At 36.9% G+C, this 12,455-nt stretch overlaps 1 protein-coding gene across 5 annotated transcripts in view; it reads right to left on the bottom strand.

The window, feature by feature from the left end:
• LOC129926077 (uncharacterized) overlaps window positions 1-12,455 on the bottom strand; it is a 47,075-nt gene that overhangs the window by 22,003 nt on the left and 12,617 nt on the right. For 2 of the 5 annotated variants that reach the window (XM_056028072.1, XM_056028074.1), the window contains exon 2: window positions 403-2,035. In XM_056028072.1, the coding sequence (XP_055884047.1) occupies window positions 403-1,323 (921 nt within the window). In that variant the 5' untranslated portion in view covers window positions 1,324-2,035. Of the gene's footprint in view, window positions 1-402; window positions 2,036-3,182; window positions 3,276-6,342; window positions 6,456-12,455 lie in introns of those variants that run through there. The other 3 variants (XM_056028071.1, XM_056028073.1, XM_056028075.1) reach the window with 3 other exon arrangements.

Here is a 12,455-nt window from a genome sequence, read left to right as displayed (position 1 = left end):
GTCTTAAATCCGATGAATAAAAACAAATTTGTTCAAGGGGCTTGTAACAAAACGTGAAGAGAGATATTCCCAAATCATCCATATTTGAAAACCTATTGACTAGAATGTTCGTAAAGAGATAAACATGTTATTTAGAAAATGAAAGAGATGTGTACGATGATTTCCTTACTGCAGAAGTGAAGTACTCTTCAAACTAATGTAACGATTTTACTAACATTAGTAGGTTGATAAGTAGTGCGAGTCATGTCATATTGTTATTATAAGTCAAATTAATGTCAAGTAGATTTTTGTTAAAAGTAAAATTAGCATCAATACTCTTTTTATACATATGACATTGATGTCAAGTCAATTTAGTTGAATAAATCACGCAAGAACTTTAAATGTCATCTAAAATATACTTACTGATTCTGACAGGAACCAGCCATCTCCCTCTGTGGCTTCTTTTCTCAGCTCTCTGCTGTTAACTGGGGCATCCACTAAATCACTGAACTGACCGAATCCATTCGCAGCATCAATCGGCTCAGTTGGTGTGATGGAGATATCTTCAAATCCCAAGGCCTGGTCAAGAAACATTGGATCGCTAGCTGGCTCTGAGCCAAATCCAAAGTTTTCGTCCAGGAACATTGGCTCTTTATTTGACATCGAGCCCTGATTGGCTTCAGAAGGTATGAAGCTGTCAAAAAACTCATTTCCGGAAACAGACGGCTTATCTCCGACGGTCAAAAAATCATCTTGGCTTGGTAAAATTATAGCTGCCTGAAATGTCTGCGGTTGTGACTGTTTCAGGACGAACTCGCGTTGATGCTTCCCAGAGCTCCTCGTGGCCTTCCGGGCAGGTTTCTTCTTCCAGCTCTTCAGCGAGGTGGGAATGTTGTTGCGGCGGCGAAGCTGGTTTACGATCTGCCTTCTCTGCTCCAGCTTTGACAAATCCCTGATGAGTGAGTTTAAGTAGGACTGGGTTGTCAGCCTGTCGTTGGGCTTGTCAAGCAGCAATGCTGACTCTTGCATTTTAGCTCTTCCGTGAGCGTCATTCTTTGAAGCTTTGCTGATTAGCTCAAGATATTTTGTCTTGCTGATGTGTTGCTGTCGTAGCTGGGCCGCCCCCAACGCCGACCTCCGACTGCGCCACCAGAAAGAAAACGGTCCCCAGTTCTTGTTCGTTGATTCGTCCTTTAGTTTGAAAGGCCCGGATGTGAACTCGTGTCCCAATAGTATGTCAAAGGCACAGATAGAATGGATGGTAGCTGTTACAAATAACCAGATTAAAAAATGACAGTTTGCTTTTTCGTGAGGATGGGACATGGATCTCAATTTATAAACCATAGTAGTTTCACTGGCTCTCTGTAGCGTGAGTTCAACCAGCAAGCTTAGAGGTATCCTGGAAGTGACCCAAAGCTAGTTTAGAAACAGCTTAAAATTTGTATTAAAAAATATCTTCGATCAAATTTACCATACAGAGTTCAACAAAAATGTTGGCTAACAGGTCTAGGATAGGTTAAACCTTTTTAACCTATATGAGACCCAAGTTATTATTTTTTTTGCTAATATTTTAGAAAAAGAATATATTGTGAATGTAGAGTTAGTCCAGAATCATTCCTTAATGCTCAGATGAGCTATTGGTAATCAAGTCTAGAGTTTGTCTAAGGTTGCTTCAGAGCTAGTTCCGAAACATTGCAGCGAGATGTGAGCGTTGAAGTTCATGGCCTGTTGAAACAATCAGCAATTTATTTCAAGATATGATGGCGATCAAAGATAGATAACTCCCCGATTTATTTCAGAATGAACTAACGCCAAAGAAGTGATTTTCGGGTTTACTCTAATCTGCAAATTATATCCCTTTGATTTTTGATGTTCTGTTATGTAAAGTTATAACAACTCAGAATATTGTTGCTTGAAGTACATCTTATAATAAAGGCATAGTCTGGGATATGTTACGGTGTATCTACAGAGCCGCTGCAGTGGATGTATGGAGCTGTGACAGTGCTCTATAGAGTTGTTAGATCTACGGAACTGTTGCAATGGGTCCGTGAGGCACCTGTGAACAAAATCATAACATGTTTTACAAGACATTCTTTCTATTTGTAAAGACTTCCAGATCACCAGACTAAAAGAAAAAAGCAAAGCATATAAATACTTTTCTTTAAAAAAAAATTATCCAAGCAGAAGAACTCCACATTTACAACTATATATATATATGTATCAATAATGTAGAATTTATTTTCCTTTATCTATATAAAAAATAATAACATTTTACGAATAATTTATTCACTACTTCGTTGTTGTTTTTTAATTGGTTCATGTTTTGTTAGGTACATATGTGTAAAGTTTCAAATGTGATCCGTGATTGGATGTGGGAGAAATATTGTGTTTAGATTTTGTACCAAACAGACAGAGTCTTCTGATCTAAGCTTTGTAAAGAAACCATTTTTTTCTCTTAGAGGCTAGTACAGAAGTCGTAATAACGTCCTCCCCCAAAGTTCAACATTAGTGTAGTAGATAGATGTAATTGATGTGTCTGATTGTCAATTATAATATTCTTAGCCACACCTAGTTTTGTTAATGTGTTTAACACAGAAAGTTTTACTATAGTTGTAATAATATATAGACGTCTCCATTATTGAAAGTAGACTATAAGTTGAACGATGTTATTTCTTTATTTTAGGATTTAGATCTATACAGGTAGCTGTTATATGTTAATAACAAATATTGGGTTTTAACAGTATAAAATTTAGCTCATAAATTTAGTAACAATACTTTTAATACCAATAAACAAAATCCTTTGAAATCTGCATATCAAATTTTGACTGAATATATGTTGTTGTAAGAATTTTAAAAGATTACAAATTTCAAACATTCCAATTTATTCAGGCAGCATATACCTACTACAACACTCGAAAGTCAAATAATTTGTTTCAGTACCCTATCATTTGTCAGCTAAACGTGCACATCCCCAGGGTTCGAACCCCTTTGATTGGTAGCCAAGCGGTTTATATCCCTCTGTCACACGTCCCATATAGTGCAGACGACAGATCCGCATGTGCTCGCAATGAAACCTATCCAAGTTTTTAAAATAAGAATAATTGTAGAATACATGGGGCCTCGTTTTCGATTACATGCAGAGGACACTTCACTAATAGCATTTCTCTTGTACTAGTTAACGAAACTAATGAGATTACACTTACGGAATTCAGCCGTAAGAACAAACAGGGAGAATGCGTGGAATCAATGACACATTGATCAAAACTAATTGCTTCCCTTGTGTGAGAGTTCTCTACGCTTAGTTTATCCCGAAGATTGGAAACACTGAGCCCCAGACATAAGGACAAATCAACAGTCTTAGCCAATATTGTGAAAGAAAGACAACTCGCGTTACATAGAACAACAACTTGAAGCTAAGCCTACACCAGGGGCCAGGCTCTCTTACCTCCCCTTGCCACTTAGATCAATTTAAGCTTTTCAGTTTTCTTTCGATTTTGTAATAATCCTTTCCCGCCCCTCCTTCCTTTTGTTTTTAAACAAGTATTGATTAATAGTTAATAGTTAAAGTTTTCAAAGTACACCAGGTATCGGTAAAAATATAAGTATATAGTATATGAAGGAAACGTTTTAAATTTGATAGAAATACAGGAAGAGACCTTAATTAGTTCCATGGCAGAGCCAGAAAGATGATCACTACAAAGCTTTTATTAGCTCACTCTGTCTGTCCGGTACACATTATGAACATTCAATGTTTCCCACACCCATGCTCGGATGAAGTTGAATTTTTACGCATTTTTAAAAAATGTATCTAACAAAAAGTAAATCTATTTAAAAAAACATTAACCAATTCGTTAATTAATTACTGGTAATTAATTATTTTATTTGATACCAAAAAGGGAAAATAATAGTTCAGTATTAAGAGATATGACTGAAATGTGGGGTTTTGTCCACTTAAATAATTGTACACTTTATGTCTCCCACACCCATTCTCGGGTCAAAGTTGAACCTTTTCATAATTATTTATTGTACTTGACAAAATATGAATCAATTGTAAAAATTAACCTTAGTGATTTAATAGCTGGTAATTATTTAGGTTGATGTCGAAAAGGGGAAATAAATTCTACATCATTGAGAGATATGGTTGTAAATCTTTTACATCAATAAAATTGCTTGATCATCTTAAAGTAAAGAGGAAAACCTGGACCAAATGACCTATACTATTCAAACGTAATTTGAAAATTGCTTTTGGTTCCAAATGATATTGATCAATAACAGATTTATTACCGGGATCACCGCCAGGAAAGACGGTTCCACAAGCTGCGAACCTTTCTCTTTGGTTGTTTTAAATATATCTCGACGAAAATGATGAAAGTGAAAATTTCCATTTTACCAGAATATTGATAATAATAATTCCCCTCTAGTGATCCTCGTAGTGTTTTAATTGCTTAATGTACTTACAATCTTTTACACACTTTTTAAAATTAATATTTATATACAGAACAAAACCAAATCGGCGGAGCAGACATTGCGCTTCATTCTTGAGTTTATGTGAAAGTTTTCACTAAAATACTCCCTGCGGTCTGGTCGTATCTCAATGGGGAAGGGGCGTATTGGGAGAAGATTTCCGCGCCATCATTGGGCGCTAAACAAAAACAAACAAGCTGAACCAAAGCTGAGTTTAAAAATCTTTCGTAGGCTTGAACTCTGAACCGTGGCATGGTTACATGTGGTCCACAGAGACCAATCGCTCGTTGCTACGTCACAAGTCTAACTACAAGGCAACGAGCTATTGGTCTCCATTGGCTACACGTTGCTACGTCTTTGGTCAGTGTTCAGGCTTACTATGACGATTAGTCTGGGTCCTACCGGACAAGGATTTGATAGAGAGAGAGAACTGGTTCAAGTGTGACATTTGGTCTGTCCTTGTACGGGGACAAGGCAACCTTAAAACTCCCTGCCCGCTTCCTTTCACGTCCTCTAATGGAGTAATCTCAGCATGTTTCGTTACTAATGGGATATCTGATTCGGGTTCTACCTGGCAGCCACCCTGAATCAGCCAGGAACAAACAATGGCCGAGCAGACTTTAAGACTCTAATTAACAGGCACAGTTAGATTAACACACGGATACACGTAGGTCGTCATCATCTCCTCTTACGATGGAACGTCTGTAGTCTATAAGATGAGAAAAGACCAGCTTAGGCGCCAACATTGCCTTAGCTGACATAGAAGAGAGCACCTGGTGGCTTGCGGCCTCAGAACGAGACAGCTGGATGTCACTCACAAAGGCCGCGGGATACACATTTGAGACCAAAAGAAAATCCGCTGCCGAGGACAGACGCAGACGGCGAAAAGAAAAACTTAATCGACCACCGGCGAACAATGTTTATGCTTGCCCTGAATGTGGCAAAAAATATAGGTCACAGATAGGGCTGCGTAGCCACGGGAAATACTGCATTTCTCATTAATCTTCGGACTCGAAGACAAGCCTTATTATTATTCTTATTATAAGATGAGAAGATAAGAGACACATATTTCAAATTCGGCTTAAAGATTCAAATTCAAGATTGAATATATTTGTGAAATTTCGCATTAAAATTAAGCCATACTAAAAAAAAAAGATCTCTAGAAACGAATAGCTACTTTTTCCAGAATCACGCAGCTGATCTATGCTTCGCAAATGCCAAGTGTGTAATACGCTTGTATTACGTCATCATTTGTTGTTGATGTTTTGTGAAAACTACTAGCCAGGATGTGACGTAATAAAACGACAACGTATACATCGACTCCTACTAAAGAAGAAAGGAAGTCTCTATTTATTCATTTCTGTGTTTATAACTATATTAGTCAACAATTACTTATTTCTATGTAGCAAAAGAACATTGAGTACATTTATTATGTGAATATGACTAAATTATATTGAAAATTTGGTAATTTGATTAATAACAACAGAAACATTTTAAAAAATGCACAGGCAAAGTATAACCATAATAATTACTTTGGATCGGTCATGTAAATAAATTTGCAATAGATCTAGACCAGGGGTTCTCAACCTGTGGATCGCGAACCCTTGAAGGTCGATTTACCATTTGCCAGGGGTCGCCTAAGACCATCGAAAATATGGATTAGTATTGTCTACTTTTCTATTGCTGTATGTCTGGGGGGGGTCGCGGCAGAGTGGGGGATTGTAAAAAGGGGTCGCCGAGTTTAAAAAGTTGAGAACCGCTGATCTAGACAAACAACACACAATTATTTTTATCAATATTTTTTTAGCTCTAATTGATACTATCTTTTGTCTGCACCCATTGGGAAAATGGAAGGAGGGAGGGCAGAAAAAAAAGAGGCGATATCTGGGTGAATTTTACCTTATTCGCTTTTTAAAAGCATTTATAAAAAAAAAGATGGAGCGACCTGAATTCGAATTCATGGCTTAAGCCTCCTCAAGTCAGACATACTTAACACTCTGCTAGTGAGGTGCCTATGGAAATAGAAGATTGTATAATTATTGTTAGTTACAGACTTACTTTAAAGCAAAAACTTATAAAGAGGACTAATTCAGCTTATGCCACATTTCAGTCAAGTACATTTCCTTTCCCTTGTTCGCGATGCCAAATAAAATAATTAATTACCAATAGTTAATTAACTAATTGGTTATTTCTTTTTATTGATTATTGTGTTGTCAGGTAAAAGAAATAATTGTGCACAATTTCAGGTTGATCCGAGATTGGGTATCGGAAAAATAACGTGTACAAACGTTTGACCAGATAGATAGACTGACTGAGTTGATATAAGCTTTGTCAAAATTCAATTATGTATGTTTGAAATGAGAATGTTGTAGTATATGACTAGACATATCTATCGCCTTGTTCATTTGGTTCTCATATTTTCTTTTTTTTTTCTGTCTACTTTCTTCAATGAGTTGGAATGTCAAAAAGCTGGAGGGAACTATTAGGAAGTCATTAGCCTAGCCGGCAAATTGGAGGCAATTTTATTTTGGCCGTTGATTGCAGAGAATAAGGACAACCGGAAGTTGATCAAACGGGCATTTAAGCAGACGTTTGATGTGTTACTCCATTTCCTACTTTTCAAAAGTATTCCATACTCTGTGGTCTGTCAGTATACACTGCGGAACTGAATGTTCATTTCCTTGACATGACTATTGTTTTAAAATAGGTGAGAACAATCTTGCATTTGTAAATTGAGTTTACAAAAAAAAAAAAACAAGGTTATTGCTCCCTAACTTTTTAGAACAAAACAAAAATAAAACAGACAGACATATTGTATTGCTAACCAGCCAAAACAAAATCATAAAATAAAGACAAGTCAAACTATTTCCTGCACAAGAAGCTAAAAATATTATTAGCCCAGATTTAGCGTTACGAGAACTGCACTTCGAAAGTGTTGCTTGCATGTTACATACTATTATGTTTAGCCACTTTGCCAATTTGGCTGCTTTGCGATAAGAATAGTGATATTTAGTTGAGGCCCAAACTGTAGGTGCCGCGATAAACTTCAAACCATCAAATGTGTGAGCATGTTTAAAACTTAAGTATTTAAATGAAAGTAGACTTTAAACCTGTGTTGTTACCATTCATCAAAAAAATTATTTCCTTTTTTTTAGAACTTATGATCTCTATAGGTCGGGTGATGTAAAGCCAGTCAATTATCTCGCAAACAATCTGTCTAGTCACTCTAGTGGTCCAGATGTCAATCTTCTTCGTGATGTTCAAACTAGACCAAATCCAAGAATGTGCTGACTTACCAACTTTAAGATCTCAAGAATAATAAATTAAATCGTATTTAAAATGTGCCAAAACAGAGTAAAATGTGCCAAAACAGAGTAAAATGTGCCAAAACAGAGTAAAATGTACCAAAACAGAGTAAAATGTGCCAAACAAAGAAAAGTGTGCCAAAAAAGAAGGTGCAATCGAGCGCTGGCTTCATTGAAATTCAATTTAGCATTAATTAATGAGCTTTTCACATGCAAAAATTTTTTTTTTAGTCTAGATATTTCCGTTAATTCGTTCCATAGCTAGATATAGTGTTGAGCGCTTCAGCGGTGTCTAAAGCAAATAAACCAAAATGGAGGTAACACCCAACGTAATAAAATCCAAATAACACCGGCGAAAGGCCGAACAAGCAATAGAAGTTAGTCGACGCAGTTACTGAATATCGAACAAGTTTAAAAACAATGAAGGGAACTGTCGAATGTCAGCTAACGTTTATAAAATGTGACTTATTTCTACTTTGTCCTGAAAGTATGTTTCTTTACGTCGACTTCTATTTCGTTCCGTCTCTAAAACCCTATCCTTGTTTTACCAGTCACGTCATCGTCACTAAGTAAAACTTGCCCAATTTCTGAAACAAATAATTAATTCATAATCGTGCCATAACAATACATAAAAAATACTTATATAGGGCCCATAACTCAAATAGCATAGGGTCTTTTCAAGTCTCAATACGGCACTGAACACCCGACATGTATATCCGATACTTAACAACTCAGCCACCAAGTCCCCTTCTTGTGGATGGTCGTTGACTTGTAGCACCGAACTGCTGGTAGCCAACTAAACCGATGTGTTATATTTTAACTTGTAAAACTTGAAGTAACGAAGCTAAATACAACTTTGATTACAAAATAGACTTATTTAACTTAAGACAAGATAAATGTAGTAGACTCTAATACAAAATGGTATTCTAAATAAAATCTAGCTCACTAATGCTTATTAAGTATAGACATTTCTTTGAAAGAGAAGCGTTGGCTTATTCCATATTGAACTTTGTGCTAGGAACGGAAGAGCTTAGACAATTTGATTTCCGCAGTGCTATAAAGTGCACAAACCTTATCACAAACCTTTTTTTCTTAAAAACACCTAGCTTATCAGCACTTCCTATATTTTATACACCGGATACACCAGAATGCTAGTTACTTATAGTTTTCCCTCCATGTATGAAAATCTCCAATATCGCCAGATTGTATATTTTTCTTGATTTGGTTGACTTCGTTTCCAAGTGAGACATTGGCGTCAATGCATTTGTAAATTAGTTGATTACGTCCCCTGTCTCTGATGACGTCATTGCACACACTCTTTGGCTCTACCAACAAATTGAACTAGATACTTTTTCCGGACGGAATAAAATTTCATCTTGCAACGCCATTTCTAGTTGGCAGCAATAACATTATGCCTGAGAGAAAGACAACTTGATGGCACGTGGGTGAAAACTTGTGTAAGTTGGCAGCACGCGACGTATGTCCTCGTAAACACTCTACGTTGCTTTTTTTTTCGGACTTGACTGATAAGATCAGGGAATCATTTGTTCCCTACCCTAAAGGTGGGGGGGGGGGGGCTTTTTTTTGGTTTCTCCAACAAAACTTTCTGCTACAAATTTTTCTAGAGCTCATTAAAAATTAATACTTGAGAATGCAATTCCATTGAAACCATAGAGAAAGAAATATACAGACTGACCATGGAGAAGAGTTTATATTCATTTGTTTTTTACAGTATCTTCTCCGAATGGGAAAAACACAAAAGTCGTTAAAGAATCTGCGAGTTCACGCTTCATACAAAAGAAAAGTCGTGATCAAACTAAATCAGAAGTTTTCATGTGTACATACAACATGAAAGAGATTTAAACCATTGTATTATCATTATATCATCGTTACATCATCGTTTTATCATCGTTGTATCATCGTTCTATCATCGTTATATCATCGTTTTATCATCGTTATACCATCGTTGTATCATCGTTGTATCATCGTTGTATCATCGTTGTATCATCGTTACATCATCGTTATATCATCGTTATATCATCGTTATATCATCGTTTTATCATCGTTGTATCATCGTTATATCATCGTTACATCATCTTTATATCATCGTTTTATCATCATTTTATCATCGTTATATCATTGTTATATCATCGTTACATCATCGTTGTATCATCGTTGTATCATCGTTACATCATCGTTGTATCATCGTTCTATCATCGTTGTATCATCGTTACATCATTGTTTTATCATCGTTCTATCATCGTTCTATCATCGTTCTATCATCGTTATATCATCGTTCTATCATCGTTGTATCATCGTTCTATCATCGTTCTATCATCGTTATAGCATCGTTATATCATCGTTACATCATCGTTTTATCATCGTTGTATCATCGTTATATCATCGTTCTATCATCGTTCTTTCATCGTTATATCATCGTTATATCATCGCTATATCATCGTTCTATCATCGTTATATCATCGTTATATCATCGTTATATCATCGTTCTATCATCGTTCTATCATCGTTTTATCATCGTTCTATCATCGTTCTATCATCGTTCTATCATCGTTTTATCATCGTTATATCATCGTTATGTCATCGTTCTATCATCGTTATATCATCGTTATATCATCGTTCTATCATCGTTCTGTCATCGTTCTGTCATCGTTATATCATCGTTCTATCATCGTTCTGTCATCGTTATATCATCGTTCTATCATCGTTCTATCATCGTTCTATCATCGTTATATCATCGTTATATCATCGTTATATCATCGTTATATCATCGTTGAATTTTTGTTTTATTTTTGTTTATGATTTGCGGGTTAATATTAACATGAATATGGTTTCCTGGACGTGTGGTATGCGCTCTGGACTGCCATTCGGTGGTTCCGGGCTGAAACACTACCCGCTGCCATTCCTCGTCGTCCTGCAGTAAGTTTGGGCTAGGATGTCATTATCTTAGAATTTGACGGAACATCCGGAACATGTAAAACGAACATATATCCCAGTGCTCAACATGACTTCCAATTGTTAGATCTAGATATTGGTTGAATAACTTTAACAGAGTGCCTTCAGTTTCTTCTGGCACCAAACTTTAGAAAAGACCATGGGACGATAAGGAGCACTATTTATTGTTAACAAGCGTAACAAGAGTCTTGATTTAGAGCTGCCCGTCTAGTTCAGTAGAAGCTTTTTGTTTGTATAGAGCAGCGGTTCTCAACCTTTTAAGCTCGGCGACTCCATTTTACAATCCCCCACTCTGCCGCGAACCCCCCCCTCCCCCCAACACATACAGCAATAGAAGAGTTGACAATAACAATCCATATTTTCGATGGTCTTAGGCGACCCCTGGCAAATGGTCAATCGACCCCCAAAGGGGGTCGCGAACCACAGGTTGAGAACCCCTGGTATAGAGGCTACGTCTAAAAATAAACATTTCTTAATGTCTCGTTCCGAATTGCCATACGCGATGGATAAAACAGCTTTGTCCAGTTTCTCTTTATCTCTCTTTCTCTCTCTCTCTTTCTCTCGTTCTCTCTTTTCTTTCCTTGTATTGTAGATCCATAGTGTTAAACAAGCCAAGTAACGGCGTATTAGATTGAAGATATAACAGTACAGCACACACACACACACATACATGTACCCGCGCACACATGTCAATTCATTCCACACGCAGAAAGGAAAAAAAAAAAAAGAAAAAAAAAGAAAAACATAAAAATAATGTCAGTGCGCATTTGAAGGACTCCGCGAAGCAGCTAAGCAGATCTCAAACACCGGAACTTTCTACTTTCCCTTTCATGATTGTAAACCAAATGAAACAAAAACAAAGCCTTCTTGGCCTAACAAGTTCATCAGAGTTATTTCCCCTAGTCTCATTCAGAGAACTCCGTGTGTAAAGTAACGAACTCATTGACTAGGCTCTTCAATTCAAAATAATCAGGTCTTTCATGATCAGTGCAGTACTGGTCAAAATCCTTACGCTGAATAGCTGAAAGTTAAAAAGGATGGGTCGTCTGTTAAAGAGAAATAACCTACATTGATAGTTGGAAATGTTAAAGAGAAATAACCTACATTAATAAGTGGGAAAATAAAGAAGATGAAGTCTATTAATTAAAATTAAAATAAGAAGTTCAACAACCTGAACTTTATAGACTTAGTGAGTACAGCAGAGGATAGATGCAGATGACATCAAACTGACCTGAACTTTTCAGACTTAGTGGATACAGCAGAGGATAGATACAGATGACATCAAACTGACCTGAACTGCACAGACTTAATGTAAAAAAGACAATTGACAGCAAGTTTGGAAGAGTCAAGATTGCTGGTCCAACGCTCCTAACAGTGGGGTTAGTGGGAAAGAGAAGAGACATGCTTTAATTCTGCTTTGTTTTTGTCTCTTGTTTTAAATTATATTTTCTCAAGGCATGGGCGTAGTCAGGTTTTTTTTCGGGGTGGGGGGGGGGTGGCGCATTGGGAAGCAAGCTGCTTCCAGAAAAATTTGTCACTGGCAATGTCTGAAGCCTCTTCTCACCTGCTCTGAGGTCCACCATTTAAAGTGTGGTGCCAAGTTCTACTAGGATTTCCCTGTTTGCGCTTTCCTCGTAATGGCCCCTATGTTATCGCAAGTCTTATTATGCGCAATTCATTTTGTCGGAGAACATGTCCCGCAAACCTTATGCGACGCTCTCTCCCAACCTTACT

This window comes from Biomphalaria glabrata, chromosome 4, assembly GCF_947242115.1.
Source record: "Biomphalaria glabrata chromosome 4, xgBioGlab47.1, whole genome shotgun sequence".
Taxonomy (NCBI): Eukaryota; Metazoa; Mollusca; class Gastropoda; family Planorbidae; genus Biomphalaria; species Biomphalaria glabrata.
Note: the sequence above shows the minus strand (reverse complement) of the source record. Positions and strands in the feature narration are given on the sequence as shown.